This window comes from Atractosteus spatula, chromosome 5 (assembly GCF_055471065.1).
Source record: "Atractosteus spatula isolate fAtrSpa1 chromosome 5, fAtrSpa1.hap1, whole genome shotgun sequence".
Classification (NCBI taxonomy): domain Eukaryota; kingdom Metazoa; phylum Chordata; class Actinopteri; order Semionotiformes; family Lepisosteidae; genus Atractosteus; species Atractosteus spatula.
Genome location: NC_142710.1, coordinates 29,003,262 through 29,016,895, shown reverse-complemented (window position 1 = coordinate 29,016,895; position 13,634 = coordinate 29,003,262). Strand labels below are relative to the sequence as shown.

The window sequence follows — 13,634 nt, the reverse complement described above, 5'->3', positions numbered from 1 at the left end:
AGGTCCTGCAATTTGTAATGACCACAGAGACTCATGACCTCAGTTTTACTCATCTGAAGAACGGTGCTTTTTTTACAGGATAGTGTCACTATACTGGGGCATTTGGAAACACAGAGGCCTCAAAGTGATCTTATTAACATCTCTTCCAGCAGCAACCTTAGCTTTCCCAGGAGGTCTCCTATCCAGGTACTGACCAGCCTCACACCTGCTTAGCTTCAGGGGGCTGCCAGTTGTGAGTTGAAGGGTGATATACAGTTTTATGCAAAAGTTTGGGCACCCCTGGCCAAATTACATGTTTTGTTGATTTTCTAAGTGAAACGAAGCTAACAACCTCTGCAGCGAACAAACTTAAACTTGATTTATTTCTGAAAATATTAATGCACAGTTACTATTTGCTAAATTTAACAGACTGAAAAGGGTCAGATTCTTAATAAGCAAGAGATTGCATGAAGTTCTGCATGAAGAAGTTGTTGGACTACAGTATTTTTGAAACGTGGATAGACGGTAGAAACAAGCAAAGTCTAAAAAAGCATCTTTATCAAATAAAGGCATCAGTTAGCATCATTGATAAACAGTCGGAACAAACACCAGTGTTGGGAACTACTGCTTTATATAGCTAATCTTGAATAATGCATAGATACTAAGCTTGAATGAACAGAGAAGTCTACAATCATGAACAGTACTATGCCATTTCTCTCAAAGATGTAATTGTAATTTTCATAAATGTTGTTTTAGGATTTAAATTCTATCAACTAGTTGCTAGTAACACCTTTGAGATTTAGAAATTGCTTTAATAGATATATAATTTAAAATGAGATTTTGAATGATTTAGCAAATAGCACTGACTTGTCATTCCATTTTGCTCGAGTTATGATTCCTGTTATACCTAATAGGGTTGAAGTATGAAATGCAGCAAGGGTACACAAACAGGAAACCTTACAGGCATCCCCAGTTAAATTTCAGAATAATCTATAATGAAGAACAACTACTTCTACACTTTACCTTAAAGAACTTTTTGCTAATTAATAAACAGTTTGAGACCCCACTGACCACATTTCCCCTAGGTATACCCTTTTCCACTGAGAAAATACACTACAAAATAGTCCAAACCCTACATAGAGAATAATCAGAAAACTAGTTTTTAATTTAGAAATCATACATGTTGTGGAACCAATTTCAAGGATCCTCAACTGAAAATAACATTTAAAATACAACTATTTCTGGATTTTTATCACGAACATTTTCTTACGATTGCAGATCTACTTTAATTTAATAGAATCATCAAAATACATTCTGAAAAAACATAAGTACTATTTACTGCAGATACTGTACACATTTTAATGTCATTTCTCAATGTAACCAAACGTTAGGACACCAGGCTGTGGTTAGAATACCAGCAGAAATTTTAAACTTTTATTGTAGATGAAATAGAATAACTGGAGGCTGTAAAGTACAATTTTTAATGCTCACAAATTTCACCGTTTTAAATTGGACATTGTAAAAGGTGTGAGAACATGCAAATGGCGAAGACAATATTTGGCATAAACTTTCAGTTTCTTACAGGCACTTACAACAAAAAGGGATATAAATTGCCTGTGCATGGTCATCAGCAACTGGACTGTACACTGAAGTATGAAGTGAATGCAGCACAGTCATTCTAAGCTTTTATAACTGTGCATTTACCTTTCTGAAAATCATCACTCTTTCCGCACGCATAAAAAAAACTAAAGCAGGTGTATTGTGTATTTAATGGATTTTTTAAATTAAAAAGCAATCCATGTGATGTTTGAGTTAAGCCAGTGAGATGAGACTGGCAACAGTAAAAGCAGATTTTAATACACAGTTTCATCTGGAGGACTCCAAGAAGACTGTAGCAAAATTTAGACTCCTACTATCGTCTTGTAACAGCACTGTTTTCAACATAAATTCTTCAGCTTTGGGGCAAAAAAATAAGTAAAATATGCCTCACTGTATAGAACAAAGTCTTAGGAAAGAATGGTATAAACTGTAAAATAAACACTACATAACTTAGGAGACAGTCTCCAATATAAATCTTTTACACCTTACAGTGAATTAAGAATATGGCACGCAGGGATCTCATATGCCTTTCCCCTTAGCGTGTTTCTAAAGGCAGATCCTGAAACCCACATCTAACAAAATGCAACATATTATTTCTGTTCATATAATCTTATAAATTAACCACCTACATGCATGGGAACGCTCTTCGAAATAAGTATAAACTTGTTTTATTCTTGTTTTAAAGTTTTTTTGCATATGCAAGTGTAATATTTTATTTCAACGAAAGTGGGTAAAATGTGCAGTATAAAAGAAATGGTAGCTTCTGGACGTTCCAGTGTTGTTTTTTTTCTCGTTTCCTTTGTCTTGCGCAGAGACCGCAGTCGCTAGCGGAATGCTTGGTAAGCAGCAGTGTCGGATGGAAAGAAGGCAGCGAGGAGAAGTGGGGTGTTCGGCCGTTCTCTTATCCATTTTTCTTCCAGTCTGCTGCTCTGCCGAAAGTAGAAACCACCAAGTTCGCTTTTCCTTCCGCCGTGCTTTTCACATCTCCGGCTTCTCGGCAGAAACCGTTGTCCTCTGCTCGGGTGACTCGTAGCGCTGGTGAAAGTTGCGTTTCCTCAGTTTCTCCGGAGCCTTCCTCCACAGAACAATCTCCTGCAGAGAAATCAGGCATGGGCAAGAGTTGGGCAACAGAGAGCAATCACCTGGTACACATGCTTCACTCACTTATTCTATAGCTTTATTGCCAGCAGCTACGTCATCCTGCAACTCACACCTGGCAGCCCACTGAAGTTCAGCAGGTGTGAGCTTGGTCAGTACCTGGATGGGAGACTCCTGGGAAAGCTAAGGTTGCTGCTGGAAGAGGTGTTAGTGGGGCCGGTAGGGGGAGCTCACCCTGCTGTCTGTGTTGTCCTAATGTTTAATGCCCTAGTATAGTGACGGGGAGACTATACTGTAAAAAGGTGCCATCTTTTGGATGAGATGTAAAACTGAGGTCCTGACTCTCTGTGGTCTTTAAGTCCCAGGGCATTTCTTGAAAAATGTAGGCGTGTTACCTCGGCAACCTGGCCAAACTTCCCCCTGGCCTTTATCAGTTATGGCCTCCTAATAATCCCCATCTCTGAACTGGCTTCATCACTCTGTTCTCCTCCCCACTGATAGCTGGTGTGTGGCGAGTGCACTGGCGCACTGTGTCTGCCACCACATCATCCAGGTGGGGCTGCACATTGGTGGTGGTGGTGGATCATTAGTTTTGTACAATGAAAAGATCAAGATGTTGTCTGTACTCATCTCAAGAACTGCTCTACCTGCTGCTTGAAGTATCGCCTGTCCTCTTCGTCCACCAGCACCAGGTTGAGGAAGTACCGAACCGAGAACTTCTTGTTTACATCCCTCATCGTGGGAGTGAGGTCATAGCCAGCCAGGAAGAGCCTGATGGGGATAGACTCCCCTTGATGAAGAATAAACGTTAGTTAACAGGGCAGAGGCAGAGCTCAACGAGGCTAAACAGTAAGCAATCTGGGGAAAAAAATAATGGAAACGCCCAAGAGGTGTGTCTATATTGACACCTACTGGAGACAAACTGGAACACAGTGAATGAACCTCCCAGTGAGGTTACTGCCCTGCAAGGTTTCCACACCAATTAGAAAATCTCACAAAACAGAAGCTGTTCACAGGCTCTATCAAACAAAAATGACTATACTTTTTTCATATTTTTTTCAAGTAGAAACTGCAATGTTGAAATAGACAAGACTGAATAAGGAAATTATTTTTATGCTTTTAAAGGCACTGCCTTTCCTCTTTCATTACCTTTAACTGGAGCCCCATCCATGATCTCGTACTTCGCAATTGTCTCTGTCTCTGTAGTTGTACTAGGTCCTGTGGGCAAGGAATTTTTATTAAGCATAGATATTTCAGCCTAAAAGGCTACTAAAATAGTTTAGAAAACCTCATTAAGTGATTCCTGAATGAGGAAAGGAACCGTCCTCCAATTTTTCAACTCATGGTTTTAAGAAGAATCCTCTCTACAAAGTAAGCAATCACATCCATTTAAGGCAGCTTTTGTCTGAATAGTCACCTCACCCTACTCAGCATTCTTTGACTTCCTTCCTGAGCACTAAATACCAGTTATCGGATCATTTATCTGCACCGACAGCATCACACTGCATTTCAAATCTTCCCATCGCAAATATTTTGATGACTTGCCTGGAGTCCTTCAGGAAGCTGCTTAATGAAACTCTTGGACGTGTACAATAATAGCAATTCAACAAGAACAACAGCCTGAAATAATACTTTTCTGTGTCTTTCTTTTTTCAGCACTCTCAACAATCTCTCACCTATCCCAGTGATCTCCTTTTTGATCAGCTGTAGCTCCATGTGCTGGATTTTGATTCTCACTAACAGGAAGTAGATTTTCCCCACAATGACATCCTTCAAGTGGTACCTTAACAAACAGAGGACTAGTTTAGACTGAATGTACAACTCACAGAACTCATCACTCATGCAGTTAAGGAAGAAGTAAAGGTTTATTCCATGCTGAAAAGAGAACAAAAACGTTTCGGCTGTGGAGCCTTCTTCTTCAGCCTACGCATGCTGACGCAGTTACCTACTTGGACTACTCATGCAGTTATTCATGAATGACATTTACTCATGAGTCTTTCAAGTTAAACCATCGGATTTGTCCTGGGTTCAAAGAAACAAGATTTTTTTTACCGTCTACAAGGGTGAGTAACAACAAACCTTAACTAATTCAGTCTCATATTTCCCAGGCATCCTCACGAGTGGCTTTTACTCACTTAAAATTCAGTTCTTAAGATGAATTTTGAACCGAATTTCATTCTATAATTCTGCACAGCAACCATACTCTGTGCCTGCTAACCATAACCGCATTCGGGTTTGAGCCGGTCCTCTGAGCACGTCTCAAAGTGGAAATCACATCAAACAGCGGTAAATCTGGCATATCAGGAAAATTCTACCACAAAGCTTGGTAGGCCTTTAAAAACAGGACGTGTGTTAAAGAGTAAAAAATCAAAATGTGCTCAAAACTTAAAATGTGACGACTCTTTCCAAGATCTCACTGTGATATTTTGAAGCAGGACTTTCAGGAAAATCGCGATATACCATTTTAGAACTGAGTGAGGGTTCTACTTACTTTGACTTGTTATATTCAAACTCTATATGGAGACAGTCCTCAATTCCCACTTCCATCTTGATGGAGTTGTTGACGTCAGGATACGTGGCGAGCTGGTGAACAATGAGGTCATACTCCTTCACCAGGTCTGACAGTCTTCTCACAATCGTCACTTTAAGGAAATACCTTTAAAAAAGTCAATGAACTGAGTGGTCATGTTTTGCATGATTGACAACCCCCATTACGTCATGGTGCTAAACATGCAAATGCTGCATTCAGCATGTTGCTTCTATTGCATTGCTTATAGCCGCAAAAACAAAATGTCTGAAATGAACATAAAAGTGATGTTTGAAAGCAGAGTGACCATCTTTACTCTCTGTAAATTTAAAAACATTCCTCTGGCACCAAGCCTTTACTTCCTTACAAATCCTTCAGAACCGAGTTCAGAATGGGAAACAGGCTCTGCTCAGCAGTAAGGCAATAGAACAATACAGAAACTAGAGAACAAGTGATAATTACTTCTGATCTTTACTAATCACCCTCAGACTCTGACAGCTTTACCTCAGCCTGACGTTGGCTCCCATGTAGGACTCGTACGGCTTCTCCACCTGCATGAACTCAAAGTCGTAGCTCCTGTTCTGCGTCAGCTCCCCGGGCAGAGCCAGCTCCTTTACCAGGTTCACAAACTCATGGGTGTTGCTTTTGTCGCTGAACAGCTCTGTGCAGCAAGAGAAAAGCAGGGCCCAGATGTAACACAAGGTTTTACTAGACGAAACTCCAAAACCGAGTCATTCTGCTAACGAAAATGACTGACCAAATGTGGTAAATACCAAACTGTAGTGGAGAAGCCTCACATCAATAATACCCTTTATTCAGTGCCATATCCTCACTGCACTCACAGCCCACTCAACTGCAAGAACTTGCGGAGCTAAAACATTGCTGTGGAAGCTCAATGGATAATGAACTGTTGTACTCTTCACATGACAGGCACATGCTTTGCTAAGCTTTCAACTCTACTCGGCTAGAAAAATACAAAAAACTTAGAACTGGTGCTTGTCTAGAAAGGAAAATTACAGAAATGAAATGCCCCATACATTCTAAAAACATACAACTACATTTTCAAAGATATTCTGGGTATGCGGCACACTGTCTTGAGGCTCTCCTGGAGTGTCTTTGTATAACAGACAGGATTCACAATGTTTTGACCAGAGTATGAAACTCACTGCATCTGCATCATGTTGAATAGACTGCCAGCATAAGCCTATCCTAGTCTGCCTTGTTTTCCTTTGCACAACAGTCACGACAGTAAAGATCAGGGAACACTTTCCGTATATTTCAAAGCTTTTTGTGCTTCACTGTCCTCTTACATTAAAAATGTGATGAAAGCACCATGACTGAATCTTCAATTGCAGTATTTCAGGAGAATATTTTTTTTAACAGGGAACATTAGCAATGCTATTTTTACATTTCAGGGTCAGAAAGAATCGTCTTTGATGAGTGCATTTCAAACCACAATGAAAGTCAAATGTAAATATTAATACAATAGACGATGTCTTTTAATACAATAGAAATATTGCTCTCAACTTTGAGATGGTTTTGCAGACAAATACTACTTGTTAACTCTGCATGTAGATCACGTTGGGACATTTCTGTTGTGAAATATCTGTTGCACAACCTGTACTGATTCGCTTGTACATTGCAGTACATTAGTCATTACAGTGACTAATGAGCAGGAAGGGCCACATCATGTCACAAGTTGTGGGAACTCTCGCTCAAGATCAGTGGTTTGCAACAACATGGCGACTGTACAGTCCTTTCACAAAGTTTAGGATTTTGTCCCTAATTCTGAATTTTCAATACCGTCAATTAATTTATGTTGTTACCAAGATTTAATAACGTGTCTGAGAAATTGGGACCCTTGGTTACCCTTTAAACAAATTCATCTCACTATATATTCACACAGTGCATCAGACCACTTCAGTATCTGTTTTACAGATGCTTCTTTTAGTGGTAATAAAACTGAAAATTAAAATGAATGGGGAAAAAAATAAAACCCAGTGGCCTTCTAACAGCATATCTCACTAACCACTTCAGCCAAACAAGGAAGTTTCTTTATCAAAGAGCTGTGAAGAGAATTGTGATACAGTGCCAACAGTGAGAGATCTCCAAAAATGGTCAAGAGCACTTGAAGTAAGAGAAGAAAATTGTTTATTGATAGGATTATAAACAATGTTGTCTAAATGCAATACTTCACTAACGGACGAGGCTTTGTATGATTACATACAGTCTGAACCTTAAGGTTTAAGGTTCTTAACACATCCTGTTAAGAAACTCACCTATCTGTCCCACGAATTCAATGCGAATTCCTAGGTGCTCTAACCTCTTCCCAGACTGCTTCACAGTGAGGTTCACCTGGAAACAAGAATGGGAATTGAAGGAAAGAACACTTGAATTTCCTCTCATGATCTTGTGCAGTGTCTCCATTTTACTCAGCCCTGAGGAATCTTTGTTGTTCTCAACACTTCCTATAAAAACTAACATTAGCTACTAGTGTCAAATGCACAAGGTGATTTTTTAATTAGGTATACCAATCCCCAATTTTACCATTTTTATGCTAAAAAGCAGCTTATGGATCTGGATGCTTGCCACTTGGTTGTTCCAATTCTTGACCATGTGCTGCAGGAAAGCGTCTTTAAAACGTGCAGGAATTTGGCACAGAACTATACCAGTAGAATAAACTGCCCCTGGTAGCCCTCCTGAGACTGAATTCCAGCAATTAATGCAAAATCAATATCCATATAAAAACAACTTACCAAGGCTTTTGAAGTAATGAAACAATTCCACCTACTATTTCCACATTTTAGTACAACACTTAGAGCAACAAAAGCTAGGCTGGGACAACAGTACCCTTATGGGTGCAGACAAGAGGATATGCCAAACAGAGTCAGGCTAAGTCAAGTCACTCCTAATCCTTCCACCAGTTACAAAGTGCTCTGCATACACAGCCAGAACAGGTACCAATTCTGGACTGCGGCCTTGTCTCTGGACTTCCTCATTCCAAATGAAAACAGAACAAAAATCACAGTGAATCCTGCAACTTGAAAGGTTTGAAATGTTGCAGTGATTTCCCGCTGAAAGCCTGAAAGCTCAACAATAACAAGGAAGAGAACAATGCCAGGAACCTGTTCAAACTCATTCGAGTGGATTAATTCAATTTACAGAAAGAGGAGGAAGAGGTGGGGACTGGAGTCGATTCCAAATGTTGTGTGCAGGAAAATATAACAATTAGGAAAACACCCACACACACTCCCTGCAGAGAATGACCTGACAGAGGCAAAGATCTTTGGGAGTTGTCTCATTTAATCCTGCAATGCGCTTAGGATAGTGTAATCCTACAGATCAAACATGTTACTGTATAAAGAAGGACACCAAGACTGTGCACAGTACTGTCCTCACATATACAGTACATTTGTAACCCTGCATGTATGCACTGCTTGAATAAAAACGATTAGTCAACTTTTCAAAGCTCCATCAGCACACTTTCTTCTGTTACGATTCTGTTTTGAAGCAATTTAAAGAACAGTTTATAGTCATATTCAAATCTCTTTTTCCCTGCATATTTTGTGTAGAATTTATGGCATTGAGGAAAGATAAATTATAAACGTCTTCCTATTTTTATCATGTACAGTGAAGCCACAATTAACCTGTGAGTGTGTCTGAAGTGAGCTTATCTCCCCACTGCCATCAGTGGTATCTTTGCCACCACATTATTCTGATGGAAATAATCATTTCTAGCCCTCAGCATTTAAAGGGAGATATTTGTTTGCCAGGACACTTGCAATATTTTTTAAATATCCCCAGGTGCACAAAACATGCTGATTCATTAATTGTAAACTATGTCAGTCTGGATTTCATTCTAAAGAAGCTAAAACTGGTTTTCCCAATGCAGATACACCCTGTAGTAATTTGAGTATCATTCCAGTATGATGAAAGTCAATGTCCGCAGTTCATAAGCATTTTTTAGTTCCAATCATTTTTTTCCTTTCCTGTGCAAATGAGGAGAAAAATGAAATAAACTGTAAGCTCATTTTTATACATCTGTGCTTACCCCTCTTCTCCTCCAGATTTAGTACTCATTCTCCACTACCTTTACTCTGAAATTCTGGCACATGTAAATAGAAAAGGCAAAACCTAATGGCAATAACCAAACTATAGTTGGAATCAAGCAGTTAAACTTAGAAATGTGTAACTTTTGAACTGGGACTATAATGCATTTCTCACTTTACATTACTTCTCATGGGAAATTTGTGTCCAACCAGCACCAGCAATTTCACCTCCCATGAGACTTTTCTAAAACAAGAAATATATGTATAGTGTTCACATCCGACTGAGATCACAATATTATAATGGGAAATTACATTACATCATTAAAATCATGGGTTTGCTGCCTGAGATTACAAACGTGTTCTGATTAATATGGCTTGAGCTACTTAAGATATTTGACTTAAATATATTAAATCTGAACACAAGGCATATGAGGATTATAATGCAATTACCACCATGGTAAAAATGATTCTGGTCTTTTAATATGCTTCCTGCACAATACGTTTTTGTAGAAAATTCAAAAAGGTCAATAAACTCTTGGAATATATCAGTGTCATGAAACTAAACAAAAGTTATTAGTCCTATACATTGTTTTAATTGACAATGAAGAGCTGATGAACTTTAATCTACCCCAACACATGTATATATTACTGCAGTCAGTTTTAATTTTTTCACACCAACCTCTGCCCATCTCATCCACTAGACTTGGAGGGTCTACGAGCCTACCTTTCCCGAAACCGATTCGCCGTCATAGAACAGAAAGTGCTTTTCCACTTTGCCATCTTCCATCTTGATCTCCGCCGTCTTCCTCGTGTCAGCATCGTTCAGGACGACATCGATTTCACACACCGGCGCAAACAAACCCCCGAGGAAACTCTGTGACACAACGAGACAGACAAATCAATAGGGAGAAGAAATGAGACCTGCTATTTCTGGCTACAGCACTGCAAACCCTGGAAACTATGGAATCGATGCTCGCCCAGCCTAGAGCAAGACTCCTGCAGTTAGAGCAACCACCAGTGACCCCACCCTGGATTGCTTCAACCTAATGGAGACTTTCCACCGTTCCAGTCACACCAGCTGCTCATATCATTGCAGACGCCCGCTTTATCTGTTCCTAACTGACCCCAGAAACAATACATTGAGCATTTGATTTGTCGGATTCCAGGCTATTTATGGAAAATCTTTTTTTTTTCCATCGCCCAGTGGAAATTGCTGGTTAACTGCTCCTTCGGAAGATTTGATTTGTGTAAAATAACCCTCCTCGCATGTTAATGGCTGTACTTCCAGGGACCCGAAGGTGCAGCGTGAATCTGAGAAAGTCAGAGCTGAGAGAGGAATAATAACAGCAGCGGCCCCGACGCCTCCAAGGCCTTCTCAATGTTATTCACCGCTGTCTCCCAGATTCTGGAAACACACTTCAAGAAATATGCAGAAAAACGTGGTGAAACGAGAACATTCTGTAAACTGTAAAGACCAATGTGCAGAAGAACACCCACTGACCCTATCTAAGAATACTCTTATTTGGCAACATTCTGAAGTAGGTTATCATGGACATTTTTGGGAGGCAGTTAGAAAAAAAACGACACATTCTTGAAGCGAAAGCTGAATGATTGTGATGCTGTGCAGAAACATGCTCACAGGCCACATGATCTACAGAGACAAACGAAAGCAAATGTGCTTACAAGTAAACAGTGACATCCCACCATGAATAACTTCAGAAACAATCTAATCTGCTTGTTTTTTGTATAAATGATAAACTAACAATGAAAGCTCACTACCTTCCTGTGAACTAGATTCATCCATTGAAGAGTGGAAAGTTGTGGAGTAGGGGAAAAGTCAAATCTGCCTCTCTACCCCATTACCAGGGCAGAAGGGCACAAGAGAAGGTGAACACCTGTCACCAAAACATTTTCTATCCAATACATGTGACATCTAAATGTTGTTGCTGTGTAAACAGATATTTTTATCAATCCAAACCAGAAAATCCAAACTTTCTGAAAAGAAACAAATCATTAATAAATTACAGTCCTTTTGGAGAAAAAAAAGGAAGTTCAGAAATATGTTTTTTTCTACCACCACTTTTTAAAAAAATGGGGCAAATGTCTGTGAGCCATGATAAATGCAGAGATTATTTTTTCCTTTTGTCATTTAGTCATACCGTATTCATTTTGGAGCCTATTGAGCCATTTTTAATCCAGGAGCACAGACAGAACTACCCTTATGGAAAATCTGTGAACACAGCTCTTCTATAAAATACCTTACAAACTAGTTTACATGATCGGGTAACCTTTGTAAACACTTTTCAACAGTGAAAACAAAGACTCGTATGTACACGTTTATACAGCAGATCATTTTACTCAAGCAGATCTGAATGAATTTGAAAGGTACATCAACAGAGATCTGAACCTATAGCCTTTCCAATCCGGAGCCCAAACCACCACTCCCTAACCTCTGCCTAACGATAAGCGAAAAGCGTTTACTTATTCCAGTTGTCCTTTAGAAACATTTTCACTTAAAATAGATTTCGATTAAAAGCGTGTACTGTCTACTACGGCACCAACAGCTTTTCATGACATTCCGTTTAATTATTTCACTTTTTTTCCAGTAAGAAGACAAAGCCTGGATATTTAGTGAGGATCTGGTGTTACTCTCTATGTGGGTACTGTCGGGTTTTTTCCTTACACGAGTGCAACTGTAACGCGCTATTGTGAGATAAAGTTTATTTTCCATGTGTCACGTTATTGGAACAACGCAGATAAAAAAAACTAACACTAACATTAACACAAACTACAAGGACACCTTTATTGTCCGCGAATGAAGTGTAAAAAGACAGCTTGAGTCAAAGAATAATTGCAGAACGCTATCAGAAGACAGAAAACGTAACTTGTCGTTTCACAGAAACAAAAAAAAAACCTTAGTATTGACTTGGCAGTAAACGCGAACACAGTACACGAGGCACGGAAGAGTGAAAAAATATTTGATAAAGAGTCGAGACAAGATACAACAGCATGCGCTTTGTATTTTGAAGCATAAACAAAACTACATTACGCTTATACGTGTCTCAAAAAACGTAAAAAAGCTGGTTATTAAGTGAACCTGTACATTGAACGAGTTGACTGTAATTCACTCGACCTACAGAATCCGACAAGCTGTCCAATTTGGGACAGCAAAGGGGGCGACTGGTGAAGAAAGTAAACAGGCAAATAAAAATCACCAGGCAGACCGTTTCAGACCCAAAGGTAAAGGTAAACACAACCCGTGATGCTTAGGCGTTTTTTTTCCATTCTAACAAGATACGAAAGAAATAAGGATCCCAGAGACAGCGGCGCTGGCAATTAATCCAGACGTGTTTCTGACAGCGCCGCCGCAACACAGGCCTCTGGAGCTCCGTCCCTCCTACTAATCCAGCCCCAGGACTCCCCCGGGCCTCCTGCACTTTCTTTCACACTGTGCGGTCAAAACGAGATCGCTGCTACTACAAAAGCTGGGGGAAAAACTAAGGACATGTTATGATTTAAATCGGTGCACGTTGTTTTCCACGCCGGTACCATTATATTGCACTTCGCAATCCATTCGGTTTCACTCAAACTCACCATTTCAGCCCGTTTCCACACAGTGTATTTCTCTAACTCTGATCCCTAAGAAATCCTCCCTAAACTCCTGCTCTCCTCGGTCATGTGACCCCCCTGTAGCAGAACTCGGTGTCCTGAGTCATATGACCTCCTTCCATAGCTCTTGCTGCTGCAATTGGTAATTTCTGTGTGAACAAGATGCAAGCGTCCGCGTTCAATAGTGCAAAACTAACGTAACGAAATAAACCAAAAACAGTAGCGAAGAAATTTTTGAATTTCTAGTGGAGGTCTTCAACTTTTAAAGAAAAGTTAAATTTTGAAACCAACTAACACTGCATGGACGCTTTGCAGACATACTTTTAACTTCACTCCGTACAAAAATTTCGCTCTGTACGCGACTAACTAATCTCTAATGTACATTAGCATTCCATCAAATCAAATAAAATAAAATCAAAGTTTATTTATCAAATGCACAACAATACAGCATGCAGCAGTAGTTGCTGGCAATGAAATGTCTTTTCTACGAGCTCACCGGGGGGTAAAAATCACAAAAGGTTACATAATAAGACATAATAGTACAATAGAAATTGAATTAAATAAACTCAGACAATATTCAATATGAATAGAGCTGCTATGTGTCCATGGTGTATGCAATATCCTTGAGAAGGGTCCTTGAGAATGGACCTGGACTTCTTCAGACATCTAGCTGAGTAGATATCCTGGATGTTTGGTAGCTCACAGCCGGTAATGAGCTGTGCTGACTTCACCACCCTCTGCAGTACTTTGCAATCCCGGGCAGAGCAGTTCCC

The 13,634-nt window shown here is 39.7% G+C and overlaps 1 protein-coding gene across 1 annotated transcript; it reads right to left on the bottom strand.

Annotated features, from left to right (window-relative positions):
* Positions 1 to 1,123: 1,123 nt before the first annotated feature.
* Positions 1,124 to 12,946, bottom strand: vps26a (VPS26, retromer complex component A). Its single transcript, XM_088917850.1, has 9 exons — positions 12,847 to 12,946; positions 9,977 to 10,126; positions 7,483 to 7,558; positions 5,708 to 5,864; positions 5,168 to 5,332; positions 4,353 to 4,459; positions 3,826 to 3,894; positions 3,324 to 3,466; positions 1,124 to 2,670 (listed from the first exon to the last, which is right to left on the bottom strand). Exons 1-9 carry the CDS (start codon positions 12,847 to 12,849, stop codon positions 2,557 to 2,559), a joined length of 984 nt encoding a protein of 327 aa, XP_088773976.1. The 5' UTR covers positions 12,850 to 12,946; the 3' UTR covers positions 1,124 to 2,556.
* Between the last annotated feature and the right edge of the window lie 688 nt (positions 12,947 to 13,634).

Coding starts and splice junctions, on each gene's coding strand:
- vps26a (XM_088917850.1), bottom strand. Junction 3,467..3,825: donor GGATGGGGCTCCAGTTAAAG/GTAATGAAAGAG, acceptor TTCTTCATCAAG/GGGAGTCTATCCCCATCAGG. Junction 2,671..3,323: donor GGCGATACTTCAAGCAGCAG/GTAGAGCAGTTC, acceptor ATTTCTCTGCAG/GAGATTGTTCTGTGGAGGAA.